This window comes from Ostrea edulis, chromosome 3, assembly GCF_947568905.1.
Source record: "Ostrea edulis chromosome 3, xbOstEdul1.1, whole genome shotgun sequence".
Taxonomy (NCBI): Eukaryota; Metazoa; Mollusca; class Bivalvia; order Ostreida; family Ostreidae; genus Ostrea; species Ostrea edulis.
The window spans coordinates 11,741,489-11,762,711 of NC_079166.1; the positions used below are offsets into that span (position 1 = coordinate 11,741,489).

Below are 21,223 nucleotides of genomic sequence, written 5' to 3' on the forward strand. Positions count from 1 at the left end.
GTAGACATGTAAAGGTATCATGTAGACCTATGAATAACTACAGATTGAAGGATTAACATCATCATGTAGACATGTAAAGGTATCATGTAGATCTATAAATAGCTACAGCGTGAAGGATTAACATCATCATGTAGACATGTAAAGGTATCATGTAGATCTATAAATAGCTACAGCGTGAAGGATTAACATCATGCTAATAAGAAAGTAACTCACATGACAGATCAGAACAGAACCATTGGCGTCTGTTGTCATGGACATCAGACGATCTCTCCCTTGTCGCATCACTGACCCAATTTTTGTACACTTCAAAATATGCTGGAAAATAATGAGTTAATTCTTTAAAGCACCTCCTTAAAAGTGACTTGACACAAAAATAATATGAGCTAATTGTTAAAAGCACCTCCTTAAAAGTGACTCAAAAAAAAAAATAATATAAGCTAATTGTTAAAAGCACCTCCTTATAATTGACTCAACACAAATATGCTCTAAACTTACAAATTTTCAAATTACATGTACTATCTAAATCTCAGACACATACACCTTTAACTAATTTCACAATATATAATACATTTTTAAACAGTAGATTTTGATATTAAAGGGACTGATTCACGATTTTCACCAAAATTTTCTTTTCATTTTTAATGATAAAAATCTACTGTGTAATGTGTTTGAAAGATTTCACATAAAAATTAAGGCTATACATCATCACAGAAGCTAATTTTAGAGAGTTTATTACTGGTTTTGTAAACAAAGATTGCGGTATGTTATTGTTTACGAAATTTTGAAAAGAAATGGTTATCGATCTAAGTTTATTATATCTTTCACATTTCAAGCATTTTGGGGGTAAAATGTGTCATCTAAAATTTAAAATTTGTGACTATGCAAAATTAAGATGCTTTATATTACAAAATCAATATTTCACTGGTTTGTTTGTATACATAAAAAGACTCGAGTCTTTGTTTACATAACATAGATTTAAGGCTAAAATATTGCTTTTATTCTTGCATTCAGAAGGTCAAAATTTTGGCTGTCAACATTGAATGAGTTATATTCTTAATGTTTAACGTCAAAAATGAAAAACATTTTAATCAAAAATTGTGAAGCAGTCCCTTTAAATTTCTTATTTAAACATATATTTACAACAAAAACCTAACTGGTTATCTTTGACTATGACATAACAGAGCTTAATTCAATAGATTTTGTAACAACTGATTTCTATAGAGATCAGTACCATGAGTTATTGTACAATGTATGTGTATATTTCTACATGTGATTGTTTACAGATTGATGACTATTACCAGATCTTCCTCCTCCTCCTCCTCCTCCCCCACCTCCTCTTCCATCTTGATTCTCTTAAGAGCAGGTTCTTCATCTTCCTCTGAATTCTATAATTATACAGACATGTTCAAAAATGTTATCTCCTTCTCAGTATAAACATAACATTCTCAGTATAAACATTATTTCCTTCTGAGTATCGTCGACTGACCAGTTTTGGTGACCTTAGTGATAAACCGTGATTTTCTCATTAATCACTTGGATTAAATAAATAAATAATACACCTACCTTTAAAGTAATTAAATTCCTTTACTTTCATCCAAAAATTCCAACTCCATTGGTACGTTAATTGAATATATTTTCGAAACAAAAAAAATGTCACTTTGTGCTCCTAAAACAGTGACAATGTCACCTATTTCGGGGACCATTGTTAATATAGGTTTGCGAAAAGTTGTAACTGTTAAAGCGCATATACAGGAGGAATGTGCAACTAAACGTCAATGAATAAGATAACATAGTGTAGAATTCTAGACTTTTGGTATACTTTATATCAATTTGAAGGTTTGCTTGAAAAAGTAATAAGTAAATGTGCTTAGTTTTGGGGGTGCTCGAGTTGATTTTTTTGCATACTCTCCTTCTAGTAGTTCATTTTCGGAAAAAAATTGAAGACGTACTCCATATATGTTTGCAAACACTACGACGAAATTGATGACGCAATCTACACCCGGAAACGACAATGCGCACACATAAACAAAAGGTCACCGATTCTGGTCAGTCACCGAAATAGGGTAGTTGACGATATAAACATTATCTCCTTAGTATGAATATTATTTCATCCTCAGTATAAACATTTATGACTTTTATCTCATTCTCAGTATAAACATGAATGGTATCTCATTCCATCCCTATCTCATATTAATACATTAGGACTCTATGCTTCACTTCCACGGCTCCACTTTATATCAAGAAATGCAGTATGAATTATACGACATCTGTCTGTACAACATAATTTGTACAATATCGTAAGTTCAGCTTCTACCCTCAAAGGAATAATTTGTAGTTTTAATTTTATTAGTTACACAGTTAGTTAGTGACCTGATACGGAAAAATACATGGTGTGAAAAGAAAACCCGTATCGGGCGAAGCCTCGCCCGATACGGGTTTTCTTTTCACACCATGTATTTTTCTGTATCAGGTCACTAACTAACTGTGTAACGAATTTATCACGTCGAAGACCTTTAACTGTATATACGGGGGTCTATATCATACAACTTAGTCAAATGTCTTTCCTTTTGACACGGCTGCAAGTCGAACCCGACGATAAATAAAATTACTCGCCCAATACGGATTTTACTCGCATGATACGGTTTTTTTCACGGTGTCATGTGACCAAGATCTGACCAATTAGATTTCAACAATTTTGTCTGAGGCGTGATAAAGACTGTTACCATCCCTCAGTTAACATGAGAAATTTCTTAACTTCCCCAATTTATTATCAGAGACAATAAGAAATGTTACGACATACCAGACTATCCACATATTCAATGTCCCACACTCTAAGTTCACTGTCAGCTGAACCCGTGATCAAACGCTGGCCATTTCTAACCACCACAAAATCATAAACCTGCATTCAAATAAAAAAAACAAAACTCATTGAGTTTACATGTACATACTCTAAAAATATATTTCAAAGAAATTGGCAATGTTTCATAGTTCAGAGTTTCTGTTTGTATTCACAATTATGTCAATCCTGAATCATTCAATACAATGCACTAGCATCATCGGAATCAGAGATGCTTTGGTGAAGTAAACAATGGAGGAATTCTCGAGAGAGAGAGAGAGAGACATAGCAATACTTCTTAATACTGTAGAGCATGTCGACTTGTCTTCCACTTTTCCCATACTTGTCGACCTATGTCATTAAATACGAAAAGGCACAACATTTATTCTGCCACGATACATGGTGGGAGGTTTTTCTGATGCTTGCTCTATGCTGGAACTGTTTAAAAGTCGAGCAATTTAAATTTTAAATTTTCCTTGCCCTCGTCAGTTTTTTATTGAATAAAGAAGGGGGAAAAAAACCCGCCCTCCCTCATCTATTTTGCACAAAGTTGGCCCGAGAACCCAGCAATTAATTTTTTTGGGCCTTACACATCTTAACAACTGACACTCTCCCCGAAATCCACAAAATGATGTACCCCTGCCATCTTACCTCACTCCTGTGTCCCACCAGCGTCTTAAAGCAATGCTGTGTGTCCAGATCCCAAAACTTGATGAAAGTGTCCTTAGAACTGTACAAAGCACGTAAAGATTTCAAACTTTCACATAATATTAATATCTGATAATAATATCAATATCCGATAATAATGTTAACATCCAATAATAATGTTAATATCCGATAACAATGTTATATCCAATAACAATGTTAATATCGAATATTAATGTTTAAATATCCAATAATAATGTTTAAATATCCAATAATAATGTTAATATCCAATAACAATGTTAATATCCAATAATAATGTTAATATCCAATAACAATGTTAATATCCGATAACAATGTTATATCCAATAACAATGTTAACATCCAATAATAATGTTAATTTCTGATGTTGTGGCTGGCATTGTAAACTCCCGATGTGGGACTGCATGTAAACTTGTTAATGAATACATGTGTGATATGTGATACTGTTTTTATCATTTTTGCCCTAGAACATTTATGCCGATAGTGCTTTAGATTTTGACTAAGTTAACATTTCAGAGTACTTTTTAGATACTTAGCATTGTGTTCTAACACCCCCACAAAAAAAAACCACTCTAACTATCAATCTTAATAATAATATTTTATTTTGATGAGTTTATAGATGTAAGATTTTATGTCATACTGTCATTTAATTGTTTAGTTTTTTATTGTTGCTTTCCTCACTTCCACCATTGTAAAGCACCCTAGAGTAATTTGTTTTATATAAGGCACAATATAAATTTGATTTACTATTATTATTTATTATATTACATGAACATGCTGTTTATTGTGTATTAAAATTCATGTCATTTTATGATACAGATGTTACACATTTGTAAATCTTAACAAAATATGATTACATACCTTTACACATTTGTAAATCTTAACAAAATATGATTACATACCTTGAAACTATGACATTTCTCTCTTTCAGGAACACCACCTGAGTTATCTGCCCTTTGTGACCCTTCAGTCTGAACAGTCCAGATTCATTGACTATATCCCACACTATCACATCCGTGTCCTGGAGAGAGAGGAATTTAAACAAATCAAAATATGCATTGACTATATTTGACTATATCCCACACTATCACATCCGTGTCCTGGAGAGAGAGGAATTTAAACAAATCAAAACATGCATTGATTATATCCCACACTATTACATCGGTGTCCTGGAGAGAGGCAAATTTAAACAAATCAAAACATGCATGCTTTATAAACTAAACACGTTCCTCATCTGATCAAACTTTCTACAAAAGATATTTGTTTGGAGAACAAGAGGCCCACGGGCCTAAATGGTCACCTGAGAATCATAGCACATAAAGGGAGTCTCATGCTTGCAATCAAGCCTCAATAAGGAGTTCTTTGTGCAAGTGTTTATGATCTTTCAAAATATGCACATAATTGCTCTTCATTTACAGAAGAAAGTTTTGACATCCCCCAAACTCCCCCCCCCCCCCCCCCCTCCCCCCATGAACCCCTGATCCATGAATTTTACGATTTAAGAAGAGGACATTACGGACATTATAACCATGCATTTAGTCCATCTCCTGGCCATGACTGTGAAATAGAGAAGAAAAAATGATTTTTTAAATGCATTTTCATTATGTGGCAATGTTGGCCCTGCCCAACGGCCTGAACCAGAAACCATGAATTTCAATTTAGGTAGAGAGCTTCATTGACATCATAATCATGCATTTAGTGTTTCTTGAATACTTATGGGAGTAGAGAAGATTTTCTAAGATTTAATCCATTTTCATAATATGGCCATATTGGCCCTGCCCTTAAAGGGAAAGGCAACCCTAAACAAATTGTTGCTTTTATGAATAAAGTATTACTTGATGATATCGTAAATGACAGTCTTTAACAACGAATTTCCTTGCCTAACGATTAAATCAATATCAATCTATCATATATTTTATATCACCCATGCACCGCTAAGCACGGCTATTGAAGTTTAATTTATGATGTCACACCGTCAGTTTCGGTTTATTTCATCAGCAGCACTGTAAACATGACAAGTCAACAACAGTTAAGTTTGGAGCCATAGAGATTTGAGCCCGTTTGTTGCAAGAAAAAATTGAGAAAAGAAAATGTTCAGTCGAGTTGCAACTTGTCATTACGCAAATGATGGATCCACAGTATACATAGTCTTTTCTTTTCAGATGCCTTGGTTGGGTCAGGAATTTCAAAAAAACTCTTTTTCACATCTCCCCTATGCATTAGTGCAATATTAACAGCTTGGCAGGAAGGCATCAACCTAATCTCAAAATCTACCACATGCACATCTTTGCTGATCTTAGAATCTCATCAAAACTGGAACAGACGGTGTGACGTTAAAACTATTGATTATTGTGGTCTTGAATACAAAAGAGTTCCACATAATGGAAGCCTCTATAGATCGCGGGAATTCAATTTTTAACATTTTCAAATTAGTGCTGAAGCTTATCCAGGTCGTATAATATCAACAGAATAGTATGACAAATTTTTATCATATAATTGATTCTATCATTTATCGTGTGAATGCTTTTTGGGTTGCCTTCCCTTTTAAGGCCTGAATCCGGGCCTGACCCAGAAGCCATGAATTTCACAATTTAGGTAGGGAGCTTCATGGATATCATTACCATGTATTTAGTTTTTCTCAAGTGTAAATGGGAGTAGAGAAGAAGATTTTCTAACTTAAGTTTAATATATGTTCACTATTTGGTCATTCTGGTCCTGCCATACGGCCTGAACACCATGAATTTCACAATTTTAGTAAAGGGCTTCATGGACATCATATCCATTCATTTAGTTTTTCTCCCACATGTGCATGTGGGAGTAAAGAAGATTTTTGAAAATATAGCCTTTTTTAACATATATGGTCCCCGCCCATGAGGCCCCAAGGGTGGTAAGTTCATAAACTTCACAATTTACATTCCTCTTAGAGATGTTTCACACCAAAAGTGGTAACAACAGGCCTTGTAGCTTTCAAAAATAAGTTAAAAATTTGAAATTGTTAACGAGCGATGGACGGTGGCGGACAAAAACCAAAGGCAATAGGTCACCTGAGTGACTCAGGTGGCCTAAAAACTATGTGTCCCTTTTAAAATCTCCAATTTCTGGGGCATATATTTCTTATGGACACAAATGCTTGTCTATATTTATCTGATTCAACTGTTCATAGCTACACAAGAGTATATAGTTTGTTATGAAAACTCAAATATTTTATTTCTGTTCAAATAGATTCTCAGAAGAAAAAAATACCGACATATTTTCAAATGTAAGAATTTAGCATACAACATATGGACCACATCTCACTAAGAAGAAATTTTGTAATGAGATTAGAAATGATAATTACATAATCCATGAAAAACTCTACATTAAATTGTTTAACAAATATTGTAAACTAAACATTTTATGATCCCGATCACACTGTTTAAATTCAAATGTCCTATGGGAAGACAGATAAATGCACCTGTATAAAGAAAATCATTATAATCGATAGATAAAACATACAGCTAACTCTGACAGGTAGGCTATTTAAATGTTTTAAAAGGCCTTTATCTTCTGAATGCTTGATACACACCGCTGCACATTACCGCCATTTTCTGCTATATTTTAAGGTAACTCCATACTTCCTTTATTGTCTGATAAATGTGTACAAAGTGTGTTTATTTCCATTTATTAGAGTTAAAACTAATTAATTATCAAATAAAATATATATATGTCATCACACTTTTTCAGATGAGGGACAAACAGAATCATTTATCAATGTCAGAAAATCTCAATTAAATCCTTGAACAGTATTATCAAAATTTCACAAAAACTGGTTATAACGATGTAATAATATTCATAACAAATTCAAGAAACCTTCTTTACAAAAATATACAAAATGTCTGTGAAAAATATAGGAAATCTACCACATAATAAACTTGATAAAGAAATCAATATTTTCAAGACATAGTTATTGCCCTTGGATTCAACATTTTGAAACACGTACATCATTGATTATTCATATATAATTCAAACTTTTGAAATATTTTATGTTTAACAAGATTTTTCTGCAATAACTATTGGAAAAGACTCCAAAAGAAAGTTATGTTCCTATCATGCATAGATCTGAATAAATGATTGATTCTGCAAAAGTTTATGGTGTCACATGTGGATGTTACTTCAAAGTGCCAATTTGCTGCCACAATTAAAACAGAAAACTAACGAGGTAAGAAAACATTGAAACATTACTTTAATTTACCAAACTGATTGATTAAAAAGAAAAGATGAAGGTAACAAACAGTGATCAATCTCATAACTCCCATTAAAACATTTTTGTTACGCAATCCTTTGTCTTTTTAGGCTTTTATATAGAAGAAAGTCCACTTGTAGTGAAAAGGTTACCTGTAGGTGTCCAATAAGTTGACAATTGCTGTCCATTATTTTTAACAAAGGACAGATACTATCCTTTATTAAAAATAATGGACAGTAATTGTCAACTTATTGTACAGTGCCAGGTAAACCCAAAAACTTATTAGAAATCTACAGGTAGGCTGAAAATAAAAGAAAGACATTATACATTTGTCTCAGAGATACAAATTTAATTTTGAATTCCCTACAAGTAAGAATCAACACAGATATTGAAAAAAATCACTGAAACACTTAAAAACGAAATTACCCCTTAGTAGGATTCTCTGCTCCAACTTTAAGATTAACAATTTTTTAAAATTCCATTGTCCATTATTATATTGCATCAAAACTTAAATTTGAAAGACATATTTCCATGCTGTATTAAAATTTCGCTGGATCCAGAGGCACATTTCGAAACTTCTTCACAACGCCTTTTTATGTTTTCTTTATTAGCATATCCTAATTCTGAATTGCCATTTTCGCTTTCATGAATAATTTCATTTCACGAGATGGGAGTATTGGGTTCTTTTGGCTGCCCTTAATCAATTTCCTCATCCAAACATTCTAAAACACAATGCTTTTCAGATCAAAATTTGGCTCCATAACTTTCTCACCCTCCATATCCAGAATATAACACTCATGAAGATAGTATTCGCAGTACTTTCATAAAGATCCTTAAATTTTGATTGTGCAATGAATATGCTCTACCTAGCTGCAATAATGTAGCCCTCTCTGATTTTTTTTTTTTTTTTTTTTTTTTTTTTTTTTAGGGAGAGGGCTACAACTCCTTAGGATCTCCGTAATGGTGCAAATGCGGGAGTGATTCACTCCCGCAACATTTGCGCTCATTCTAAACATTTCCTGACTTTCTTTACGTAAATAAAATGATATTCTATGTTTCTTAGTCAATATATAAATTTACAACCTGCAACTTAAGATTTGTGAGGCTCTATTCTACCGTTTTCAACAATTTCGATGAATTCCAATTTCTCGATTCATATTTGTGCGCCATGTTTGATGTACTGAAGTTTCAACTTCCGATTGTCAAGTCATTTGCATATGCCATATAAGGTAGTATTTACATCAATGGACAAGTATGGAGGCGAAAGCTATTTCGTCGGTATTGAAAAGGTTTGAATTTAATATCAAGTTAAAAACCGAACTGCAGAGTGTAAATTCTTTCTGCAACAATATGATTTCCCTTTCTTTGTCGAAGTGGCTCGAGTAACTACATTTTCGCGCTGATTGTCAATGTTTAGGTTTTTCATTAGATCCACCTACGAGATCTCGCGATAACAAGCATGGCGGAGCAGACGAAGAATTTTGCATGCTGTACATTATATTTAATGAAAAACACCTTTATTAGACATGCCCGAGCACAAAGTTGGTACTCCTTTTGGTGTAAACAACATTTAGGACTAATACATAGAGTTTATTATCGGTTATTCATAAAATTATTTTGCACCATTACGGAGATCCTATGGAATTGTAGCCCTATCCCGAAAACGTCAGAATTAAAAAATTGGATAGGGCTACATTATTGCAGCTATGCTCTACCCATCAGAGGATGACATGTTGATATGGCTCAGTACCACAGAGTAAGTGAATATCAAACCTGCAGAATAAAATTACTTATCTGACACTGTCCAATAAGTGAACAAGACTGGTTATATTGTCAGACTATTCAAAAATAGCTTTATAATTCCTAATTTTCATTGTCATTGGGTTTACCTGAGCCTGTCCATTCTTAGAACAAAAGATGTCATGTTTTAAGTAGGATATATTAAGCCTCAAACTGTCCATTCTGTGAGAGAAATAACTTATCTCAGCCCTACAGACCTCCATCAGTTCTTTTTCTCACTGAATGGATAGTTTCTGGCTTATATCCTTTACAGACATCCTCTCCAAATCTGATTGTTTAGCAAACATTTAATGCTAAACTGTATATTCCTTATTTACATCTTTAACCATTAAAATCAGGAAACTGATTACTCAATGTAATTCTTTCATAGTCGTACACAAAGAAGTTTGCAATGGCAACATCAGATCCACTGGTCAGAGCGCAAGATGTTAAACGCTGTCAGTTGTGTCCCGGCAAAGACAGGAAGTCTGCAGCAGAAACTGTGTGTAACACCTGCCACGTCAACCTCTGTAAGGACTGTGTAGGACATCACATGACCTCAAATCCCACCATACGCCACGATGTTGTCACTTTTAAATTCAAAATTTTAGAAATCATTCCACCCCAGTGTAAACTGCATCAAAATAAGAAATGTGAAATGTTCTGTGAACAATGTGATTCTCCAATTTGTCTGAAATGTCTTGCCTCTGGATCTCATGAAAACCATGATGTGTCACAGATTTCAGAAATCCACATCTCTAGAAAACAGCTGATAGAAAAAGACACGAAAGAACTTGAAAGTAACATTGCACCTGTGTTTGAATCAATTCTCTCTGCAATAGAAGAAATGTTGTCAAATGTTCTCCAAAAACATGGAGGAAGACAACATGCCATTTCTGAATTCGGCAAAAGATGTCATACACTTGTAGACATTGTTATCAATAGATATCTGAGTGATTCAAAGACGATAGCAAAGCAAGATGGTGACTCAATTCAAACTTTGAAATCCGAGTTCCAGAAATTACAATCATCTATAGAATCAGCTATACATGAAAACCATTCTATCCTGGCTTCCAACGATTTATCCAAATTTACCAGTTACGCTTCGAGGAACGAGGAATTAAGAAATGTTCCCTCTAGATTTGAATTAACAGTCCCACCATTGGATCTCAGAGAACTAACAGAAGAGGTAATGTGTCAACTGATTGGTGTCATTCCTACCTCAATCAAAAAGGACGTTCAGGACAGGTCTTGAAAGTAATTCATCCAGTCTCCAGTGTCAACGAACCAAACAGAAAATTATTAGAGAAGCCTGAATTATTGTCAGCTCTCTATATTGCCCATAGAGAGACATACAGAGTATGCTGTATTCCTAACACAGATGAGTTCTATGTCAGCAGTAACAATATCATCATCAGACGCATGAACACCGAACTGGAGGAGATCACTACTAAGTCAGGAAAATCTCCAGTAGATCTGACGGTCACCAGGGAGGGACATCTGGTCTACACTGACTGGGCGGATAGAAGTATCAACAGACGGAAGGATGGCAAGATAGAATGTCTCATCAGACTACAGGACTGGAGACCATGGGGCATCTGTAGTACCTCCACAGACAACTTACTGGTTACCATGATGTCTGATGATAAACAAAGTAAAGTAGTCCGTTACTCTGCTTCTACAGTCACACAAGAAATACAATACAGTGACACGGGCAAACCTTTATATTCTCATCCAGACTTTATTACTGAGAACAAGAACCTTGACATTGTTGTGAGTGACACTGATACAAGGGCAGTAGTGGTAGTAGATAAGGAAGGCACGTTCAGGTTCAGCTATAATGGAAATCTCCAATTAAAGAAATCATTCAGTCCACGTGGTGTGACCACAGACAGCATGTGTCACATCCTGATTGCTGACCTTGATAACCATGTTATACACATCATTGATCAGAAAGGACAGTTCCTCCGGTACATAGACAACTGTAACTTACACCGACCATATGATATCAGTACAGACAACAATGACATGTTGTTTGTTACTGAATATAAAAATAACACCGTGAAACAAATTCAGTATTTAGAATAAAAGTTGAATTCCATACCAGGGGTTGAAATTAACTTTTTCTACCACAGGCTAAAATGAAAACTTACAAGCTAAAATAAAAATAATGAAGCAGTGCTCGTTTTTCATATTTTTTAAAAAATTTATCAAAGATTTTCCAAATCATTACTGAGCCTAGTGGGTCAACAGGCATCGTTTGGACAAGTCACTAAGTTACATAAGTCACATGGTGCAATGTTTAGGTCTCTTGACCATCGTACCTCTAATCCACAACCTGTTTATACCGCAGGTCTAGATATAGATGTGAAAGAGGGAAGACATAAATATACACATGCAGGGTTATTTTTTGTAAATTTTCTATATCATTTAATAACCTTTAAAATGATGACTTAACAATGATGCTGATTGGATGAAAAATTCGTTTGATTTCTAATAGTAAAAAAAAATTTCGGCCTGAGTTCATCTGCACTAAGCATGTGGGACTACTTTTCTCTGGAATGTCTTCCCCATTCTAATTCTAGCGGTATTTATAGAATGGGAATTTCCAATCAGGCATTGTAAACGAAATGTATTCGTTTGATGCTACCAAATATAAACACAACCAAACATATGAATAAAATACAAATTAATTTTAAAAAACAACACACATAGGCCTAGTGATGACGTAGGACACTGACTGGTAGAAGTAGACAGATTGTAAACACGAGTTCTCGGTATGTATCGTCTGCTTTACGAGTTCGATAACATGACGGAGCAAGCAGCGACTTTTGATCTAGGAGATCTTAATGAAATTGAACTGTGTTATATGGGGCTCAGTCAATGAGGGCAGTTTAGATGAAGAGTGTTGAGCTTTTTACTTGATGTTGAAATGGAGCCGAGTCACATTCCACCGTTTCTACAACACAACCAGTGTTCAACATCTCCTCGAACGCAATGCAGCATACATCCAGTCACAACTTGTTCTCTTCCTTTATATCTAATTCAGCTTTGAACCATTGCACCTTTAATTTGGCGTATAATCCATTTAATTCTGCACAGTAACTCTACCTGACCTGAACGCACAGCCAGTTTTATTGTTGTTTTCATTGTTACGAATAGGTATTCCTACTCGCCATTTCAAAAATGTTAATTCAAGCTTTTTGATGAGAGAAACTATTTGTTTTTCTATTTCAAAAACATAATTGAATGATACGTGCATTGATGAAGTTTTCCGTCCAATTTTTCGTTTGATACATGCATCAAATAAAGAATTATGTTTCATTTCTTAAATCAATATATCATAATTCAATCAGTCTGGGAATTTAACGGTAGACCGATAGACCGCGGCTATGCCAAGTGAGGTGAGGCCATGCCATGTGCAAATGAAATATCCCGAATTGTCTATGCCAAATTCTAAGAAACAAAGGAATAATTATGATATGTGTGTGTGAGATAATAAACTTAAAATAAATATTTTCCCTTACAATTGTCAAAATCTATTTCTGTGACCTGGATTTTCCTTCTGTAATTTTAAAGTATGCGACTTGAGTGTCCAAGAGGTTTGAAGATTATGACTAGTGCTCAATACAAATTGTTCAGTGTATGATTCGTATCGTATGTCTTTCAATGTCGATGCTTTTTTAAAAATCTTCCTAAACAATATAACTTTTTATCTTTATTCCCCAAATATTCAAATATTGCAAGAATGTCAAAACAAAATGATATATGTCCGACTTAGCAAAAATAATTTTGAGGTGAAGGTCAACAAACCAACTGTAAATGATTCCGCAGTTAAAGTATTTTCAAGGCACAAAGCCTGACATTAAACCAAAAGGTGTCAAACAAACAAAAGAATCAGATCAAGAAAAACGTAAGCTATATGAAAAAGAAGAAAGAAAATGCAAATTTAGGCCACACTGGCAGAACGGATGAGTATGGTTGAAGTTTGAGGGGAGAAAAATGTAGTGCGTTCCCTGCAAGGAGTTTTGGTCAGGTCTATGCCGAATCAAAAAGACATAGACCTATTGTCTATGCCAATTAAAAAGTTAAATTCTCAGATATTCAAATGAATTATCTCCCTTAGATAGATACAGTCATAATTGAAAGAAGATGACATACAGACAGACAGACAGACAAAGTGACATGACCCCAAAATCTATAGGTGTCTTCCTCTTATTGTAAAGTATCTCTGTACAAAATTTGAACACTGTACAATGAAAACTGTTTGAGTTATCGTGTCACAAAGAAAATGTTGACGGACAGACAATGTGATTACTATAGGGGTCATGCGGGTCCATAACTAGATTCAAGTACTAGAATATCATATGGCTGACCCATTTATTACGCTAAACGAAACAGCCAATGCACCCTTTGACCTTGATGACGCTCCATATTTGGTAATGATTACACAGACAGGTGATACTTAAAACAAGATGCCCAAGGGCCACATCGCTCACCTGAGTCACCTTGGCTCATATTTAAAGATTTTCCCTATATATTTGTATACAAAATTTGATCCCCCCCCTTGTGACCCCATCCTACCCCTGGGGGCCATGATTTTAACAAACTGAAATTTGAAATATAGCAGAAAGCTTTCATGTAAATATCAGCTTTTCTGGCTCAGTGGTCCTTGAGAAGAAGATTCTTAGGCCACACCAATTTGTAAAATAGTTCTTCGGATTTTCAAACAAAAAAAGTGAGGCGAGAGGGCGAAATTATTTTACAAATATTGTTTTTAATTTTGGAGATAAAAATTATGAGGCGAGCGAATACAAGAAATATAAATATTTTTAATTGAATTAAGTGTGATTTTAAAAAGCGGGTGCCTAAAAATAAAGATCTAAAATCATCAGATATCATTTGTTTACCACATAAACTGAATATTTATCAACTTTGTTGATATAGTTTACGTCAATAAATAAGAAGTATTTCAGGTTTCAAAGACTTATTTTCTTTATACCTAATACATGTACTTTGCAACATTAACTGATAAGGTCTTTTTGAAGAATTTTATTTAAGTTTCATTTCTACAAACTTTCGATTCAGAGATACGCATATTGCTAGGGACACATCTAGTTTTGACATTCATTGCAAATGCAATATCCATTGCATCGCTTTGAGCATTTCCTTGAATTTTGATATGACATCACCAAACCTTTTGTGAATATGTCGTTAACTGTCGGTCCGGTTTAAAATAGTCATCGATCAGTACCCCTTGCTTGTTGTAAGAGGAGAATAAATGGGACGGTCCTTCAGATAGGACTGCAAAAACTGAGATCCTTGTCACAGCAGGTGTGGCACGATAAAGATCCCTCAGTGCCATAAGCGATGAGCATAGGCCTAAATTTTGCAGCCCTTCACCGGCAATGGTAACGTCTTCATGTAAGTGAAATATTCTCAAGAGAGACTTCAGTTAATATATAGGCTAATCAAACAATCAATCATACGCTATCAATGTTCTCTAAATAGTGGCATCGAATAGCGCTTCAAAAGTTTCATCGGCTTCCAGTTCGATTCCAGCATAAGGAACAACTTCCAATCCAGTGTTATGAAGTATCGTACATATTAAGATTGACATCATGAATAACTTAACCGTATTACACTGTTAGGAAATTTCTCGAGAGCCCGCGCTTCTGTCATTTGTCAGCATATACATCAAGGTTATTTGTGCGCTTGTTGTAAAAACTAAAAAAAATATTTACGGATATTTTTGAACACGCGGGCGGATATTATTTTTTGATAATATTATAATTTGGATTTGTTACAAATAGAAGCGGCGAATCCGACGAACTAGATTACAAATTGGCATGGCCTTAGAGATTTATCCTATATATTTGTATATAAAACTTTGATCCCCTATTGTGGCCCCATCCAACCCCCGGGGACCATGATATGAACATATTTGAATCTGCACTATGTCAGGAAGTTTACATGTAAATTTCAGCTTTTCTGGCCCAGTGGTTTTTGAGAAGAAGATTTTTAAATGACCCCACCCTATTTTTGCATTTTTGTGATTATCTCCCCTTTGAAAGGGACATGGCCCTTCCATTTGAACAAACTTGAAAGCCCTTCACCCAAGGATGCTTTGTGGCAAGTTTGGTTGAAATTGGCCCAGCGGTTCTTGAGAAGAAGTCGAAAATGTGAAAAGTTTACAACGCTGTCGCCGACAGACAACTGACAAATTTTGATCAGAAAAGCTCAGTTGAGCTAAAAACAGATCAAACTAGTTTGCAACAAGCATGCATTCATTGTCTCAGATGACTGATTGATTGCATCTTGCTTGATGTCTCTCTCGAGAATTTTTCACTCATATGGAGACGTCACCAAGACTGGTGAAGGGCTTCAAATTTAGGCCTATTCCCGGAACTTACGGCCATTGAGCAGTGATGTCGAGCGTTAGGCGATGGAATTGTCACTACCTATTTTAACGACTAAGGTCTGTCGCGGCCAGGATTTGAACCCCGGCCTTCCGCTTGCAGGGCGAACACACTAACCTCTAGGTCACTGCGGCAGTCAATTTCAATAAAAATATAAGAGAAAAGATTCAGTGAATGTAAATACATATTTGTAAAGGTTAAATCTAAGCTCTCTATAAAAGAACACATACCTTGGCACCTGAGACAAGCCGCAGTCCTTGATGATCATAATTTAGAGCTGTGACCGCAGACTTGTGTCCACTGAAGTTGACCTTGACCTCTCCCACATGAAGGTCAAATACCTTCACCATGCCATCACTGTACCCCACTGCTACATGCCTCTTATCTGGTGATTTAGCAATCTGGGTCACTTCACTCTTGTCCCCAGGTAGTTCTATGTGCTGGCAGGAAAAATTTAACATTTCTGAATCAATTATTTTTATACATAGCACATTAAAGCACTGCTCTAAGAATGACTCTGACAAAACATCTTTGAAATTCAACAAATAGAATATTATCATCATGGCAACATCTTATAACTGATATGAGGGCGAGTCAATAAGTAACCAGCCTAATTTATTTCTAGATGAGATCCACCTCTTCTTTTTCAATGTAATTGCCCTCTAGTGTGATGCACTTAGACCAACGGTGTTCAAGTGCCATCAGCCTAGAACTGAAAAAGTCGGGGTCCTTTCCATTGACCCACTCCTCAACTGCCGTCACCACTTCTTCGTCAGACCGGAAATGACATCCACAGATATCCTTTTTCAAGTCTGGGAATAGGAAGAATTCGCTAGGAGCTCGGTCACGCGAATACCTAGGCAGAATGTGGTATTAATTCATACCCGTTTGGCTCTACAGCATCCATTGCAACTGTGTGGACTCTCACGTTGTCCTGTTGCAGCAAAACACCTTTCAAAGTTTTACCTCAGTGTTTTTCACGGATGACAGTTCTCAGTTTGCATAGTACACTCCAGTTATTGTACTTCTCTTTGGTAGAAAGTCCAACATAATAACACCTTTTGCGTCCCAAAATACTGGGGCCATCACCTTGCCAGCAGATGGTTGCGTCTTGAACTTCTTTGGCCTTGGTGACCCAGGCCCTACCCACTGATGACTCCGAGCTTTATTCTCTGGCTCATAATAATGAACCCAAGTCTCATCTACAGTCACCAGACACAAAAGAAAATCATCTTTTGACCTAAAACGCTTCAACAAGGTGCTGAATACTGATGCCCTGGTTGCCATTTGCTCATCGCTAAGGGATTTGGGGACCCAACGGGCTGTTAGCTTGCGCATACCTAAACGATCATGTAAGATTGTTGAAAACCTACCATGTGAAATGGCTAATGCCTAGGCTATTTATTTCACCTGAATTTTCCTATCAGAGTATACCAGATCCCAAACTTTCTTCCACATTTCTTTGTCGGTGGCATTCAGTGGGCATCCAGACCTGGCTTCATCTTCTAAAGACATTCTACTGCGTTTGAATTCCCCTACCCAGAATTTAACCTGAGCATAAGATGGTGTAGAAGACTCGTAAACATTGACTAACTCACCGTGTATTTCCTTGCCTGTTTTACCTTTTAAATACAAGTACCGACTTATAGCACGGTACTCAACTTTAGATGAAAAGCATGCCTTTGCATCACTAGCCATGTTTGACATTCAATATCTTATCAAAGAATGACTCGATACACGTGCAAATTTGTACCCTGGTATAAAACATGTATTGAAACAAGGCATGAAAATCGTGATCGTCTCGGTCAATTGGAAATGGGATAGACTTGTTACTTATTGACTCGCCCTCGTATATAGTAACTGTCCATACCTTATGTTTGTCATTAATAAAGAAAAATAGGGCATCGCTAACCGGTACATGATACACCCGCATACATTACCATAATTCACAACAATATCTCTTTATTTCACTCCCCCCTCCCCCCCCCCCCTACTTTACACAGGAATCATATCTTAACAGTGCCATGTAAGTTATATTTACAACTGGAGGTAAATGAGATTACCTTCAAGACTGGGTAAACATTTGTCTCCTTTTAATTCAATCTTCAAAATGACTAAAATTTTGGACACCGCAGCAAAAGATAATTGACGAGTAACAGAGGCCAAAGGCTTTATCATCAATGTTTAACTTTTGTTTGACAGTACTGTTAAATTAAAATCCACGAAAGGATTATCCACAAAAGGATTTCGCCGGAGTTGCAATAACAATGTATTTTGCATTAAATAAATCAAAGTCCAAAGGCTGTAACTCCTTCACAAATAGTGGGACAGCATTCCCCTTGTACTATGCACATCTACCTATTGTATTCTTACTTTGCACTAAGTTTCATTGAAATCCCCCAAAGGGTTTAGGAGGAATTGCAAAGACAAAGTTAATGGGACAGACGACAGCGGTATAGCATAATACGCCCGCATAAAAATGCGGGCGTATAAAAACAGACTATAATCAGAAGATAAACAATTAACTCATGGGAATCTTCAGTTGAACAGAAAATGTACGGGCTGTTTTTATTTTGGGATTTTCATACCTCGACAGTATAAAGCAATGCAAAATTAATAGTGATGGAGAGTCTGTTTAACGGTCAAATGAACGGCACTGTCACATTAAGTGCACCTTAATTGCTAGAAGTGGCCTACGTTTAATCTGAATTTCCAGACATGAATTTTCATGACTATGAAGGACTACTCAAAGAGTCGGTGAAGTTGTCAGTCCAAATATCAAGCCGAGCCAAATCTCAGCTAAGATTAACTAAGGCCAAGCACAGGAGTCAACAATTCAATCATTAAATCCAATAAAAACCACACATAAGGCCAAGTAAAATTAATTAGTAGATTATCATTCAAACTTCACAAAAAAATGGGGCGGGTGGGAGGATTTTATTTTTTATTTTTCGCCATGGTATTCTTGACCTCGAAAATGCCTTCTCTCATTGAGAAAAGGCTTTATAAATCATAATTACATGTGTATTTGGGTTTCTAAAATGCAAAGTGAAACAAAGTACGTTTACGATACCGGACCGGACATAAAAATATCCGGAAATCGTAATTTTGAAAAATAAAAAAAATCGGGGCAGGGCGATTTTCGAGGGGCGGGCGGCAATGATAATCTACTAATTAATTTTACTTGGCCTAAGCAAAAATTAAAACAGAGAGCTTCACAAGCATCTACAAGCTCACTGTTGAAATTTTTGCCATTATGCAAGTTTTGCTTTGTTCAATGATAAATTTACCGACTCCTGTGAATTAACATAGACAGCTGTAAGAGTGCAGAACTTCTACCAGCAACACAACTTCACAAGGCTTTTTTTTCAAATTGGGTGTTATCTGTAAGTATTTCTGTGAGATGAATGACCGCCTTCAACTTGTCGAAGATTAAATAAATCACTTATCAAGGGGTAGCAATTACTAGATCCAAAAAACATATGATATAAGGTTAATTGTATATTATTTAACATCCCTCTCGAGAATCTTTCACTCATGTGGAGACATCACCATTGATGGTTATGTGCTCAGCGCTTATGGCCTTTAAACAGGGAGGGATCTTTATCATGCAGGGTTGGCAAAAAAGTGGTTAATATGAGTATTGACCAGGCCGGTGGTCAATACTGGTTAAAACCGGTCAATACTGGTCGATTGAAAATTATTTGGTCATTATAGTCTGTGTTATTTATTTTAAATGTTTAAGTGACCATTATGGTAAATACTATATTATTCATAACATGCACTATCAGTTTATAATATACTTATAAGTCATAATATTAAATAAATATTGTACAAATGCCTCTGTTGAATTGGGGAAGATGTAAAAGTTTCTGTTCAGATTCCTTAGTTTAACAAAAATTACCTAATAAGTATTGTTTCATCAATCTTCATTTTAACTGTGTTGAATAAACATTTGAGGGTGTGGGTTGGTGATGTTTTCATAACAATAACACACACTGGTCTTCTCTGGTCCCAGCCTATGCTTATTTTAAAACACCTGTCAACTCTGTTTCCTGTGCTCAGGGAATGTCCAGCTACCTTTTATTCTTAATCTGTCCAGGTACAGGTTTTAAGAGATCTGTCTCCAATTGTCAACCTATGCTATAGAACTGTGACCCTCTGGTAGGTACTGAAGATATTTCGGTCAGTTTTAGCAAACCAAATATATTAAATTTATGAAATTACATTTGATTATCTAATGAAAAATATTAATCAACAATTGATCCATATAATGAAAAGACTTAATTTATCTTTGCAAGAAATGTACAAAAATAGGAAAATGGACAGTTTAAATCACAATTGACCATTATTGACCACTTGGGGAGTATTGAACGTCCCGGTTAAAACCACTGGTTAAAAAACTGGGGGGGGGGGGGGGGTTAACCGCCCAACCCTGTTATCATGTCACACCTACTGTGAAAAGGGACCTCGGTTTTTGCTGTCTCATCCGAAAAACCGCCTCAATTAGTCGATTCTTACGACAAGCAAGGGATAGATCTACTGAGGAACTATTCTAAAGCTAACCCGGATCCCCATGGGACATAACTCGTTAATAGTATTGATGAGTAATTAAATGAGCCATACTTCCTAAAATAATACAATTAACAGGACAGTATGATATCGTAAATATGAGGAACCCACACCTTTTCCCCGGTCCTGAGATCCCACACCAGAACATTTTCACATGCTCCAACAGCACAATATTTTCCCTTCACTCCTTTGATGTCCAGGAAAACGATGTTTGATTTCTGTCCCCCTACAAGCCCTATCACTGGCCCAGGAATGTATCGTAGATACTGCCTCGTTAAACCCATCTCACAATTCAAGAAGCCATGAAAGATTGTCTCAACAAACTCACACAGCACACACGTGTTTACAGTTTCTAATACCAACTTCCGGTTATTATAAGTGAGAAACTGAAATCGAATACAGAAACTTATTCCGGAATATAAATTACGGTGGCTTCTTCGGAACATAAAAAAGAGGACAGTTAACATCGACTGGATAAAAGGAGGAGCGATAGAAATAGGAAATATACGGAAATGTGTGTAAAGGGGAAGGAAGAGAAAAATAGGGAAATTAAGAAAGAAAAGGAAGAGAAGTAAAGGAGATGAGATTACTATTATAGATATAGCACATCCCCTTTCTAGATTTTCCAGATCTGCCAGTGGCGGATTTAGAGGGGGTCGCAGCCGGCCCCCCCCCTAAAATTTTCAAATTTAATGTATCTTGTTTTGGAAA

General features: G+C 35.7%; 2 protein-coding genes across 5 annotated transcripts in view; one reads left to right on the forward strand and one right to left on the reverse strand.

Moving 5' to 3' along the window:
• LOC125674389 (WD repeat-containing protein 3-like) overlaps positions 1-21,011 on the reverse strand; it is a 33,911-nt gene extending 12,900 nt beyond the window's left edge. The window contains exons 1-7 of one of the 2 annotated variants that reach the window (XM_056160044.1): positions 20,626-21,011; positions 16,171-16,380; positions 4,423-4,541; positions 3,488-3,566; positions 2,801-2,899; positions 1,299-1,385; positions 214-315 (exon numbers count right to left, since the gene is read on the reverse strand). In XM_056160044.1, the coding sequence (XP_056016019.1) occupies positions 214-315; positions 1,299-1,385; positions 2,801-2,899; positions 3,488-3,566; positions 4,423-4,541; positions 16,171-16,380; positions 20,626-20,979 (1,050 nt within the window). In that variant the 5' untranslated portion in view covers positions 20,980-21,011. Of the gene's footprint in view, positions 1-213; positions 316-1,298; positions 1,386-2,800; positions 2,900-3,487; positions 3,567-4,422; positions 4,542-15,934; positions 15,956-16,170; positions 16,381-20,625 lie in introns of those variants that run through there. The other variant, XM_056160045.1, reaches the window with a different exon arrangement.
• On the forward strand, positions 6,865-11,702 carry LOC125674399 (E3 ubiquitin-protein ligase TRIM36-like). 3 transcript variants are annotated; one of them, XM_048911550.2, is made up of 3 exons: positions 6,865-7,122; positions 7,617-7,718; positions 9,913-11,702. In XM_048911550.2, exons 2-3 carry the CDS (start codon positions 7,659-7,661, stop codon positions 10,774-10,776), a joined length of 924 nt encoding a protein of 307 aa, XP_048767507.2. In that variant the 5' UTR covers positions 6,865-7,122; positions 7,617-7,658; the 3' UTR covers positions 10,777-11,702. The 3 variants fall into 3 exon arrangements, with proteins under 3 accessions (XP_048767507.2, XP_048767503.2, XP_048767506.2); XM_048911546.2 differs by having other exon boundaries at positions 6,868-7,122; positions 7,244-7,718; XM_048911549.2 differs by having other exon boundaries at positions 7,096-7,122; positions 7,555-7,718.
• Positions 21,012-21,223: the final 212 nt, after the last annotated feature.

Excerpts from the sequence above, each read along its gene's own strand:
- LOC125674399 (XM_048911550.2), top strand. The coding sequence starts at position 7,659 with ATGTGGATGTTACTTCAAAGTGCCAATTTGCTGCCACAATTAAAACAG. Across the intron at positions 7,719-9,912 it reads TAAAACAGAAAACTAACGAG|TCGTACACAAAGAAGTTTGC; the intron begins GTAAGAAAACAT and ends ATTCTTTCATAG.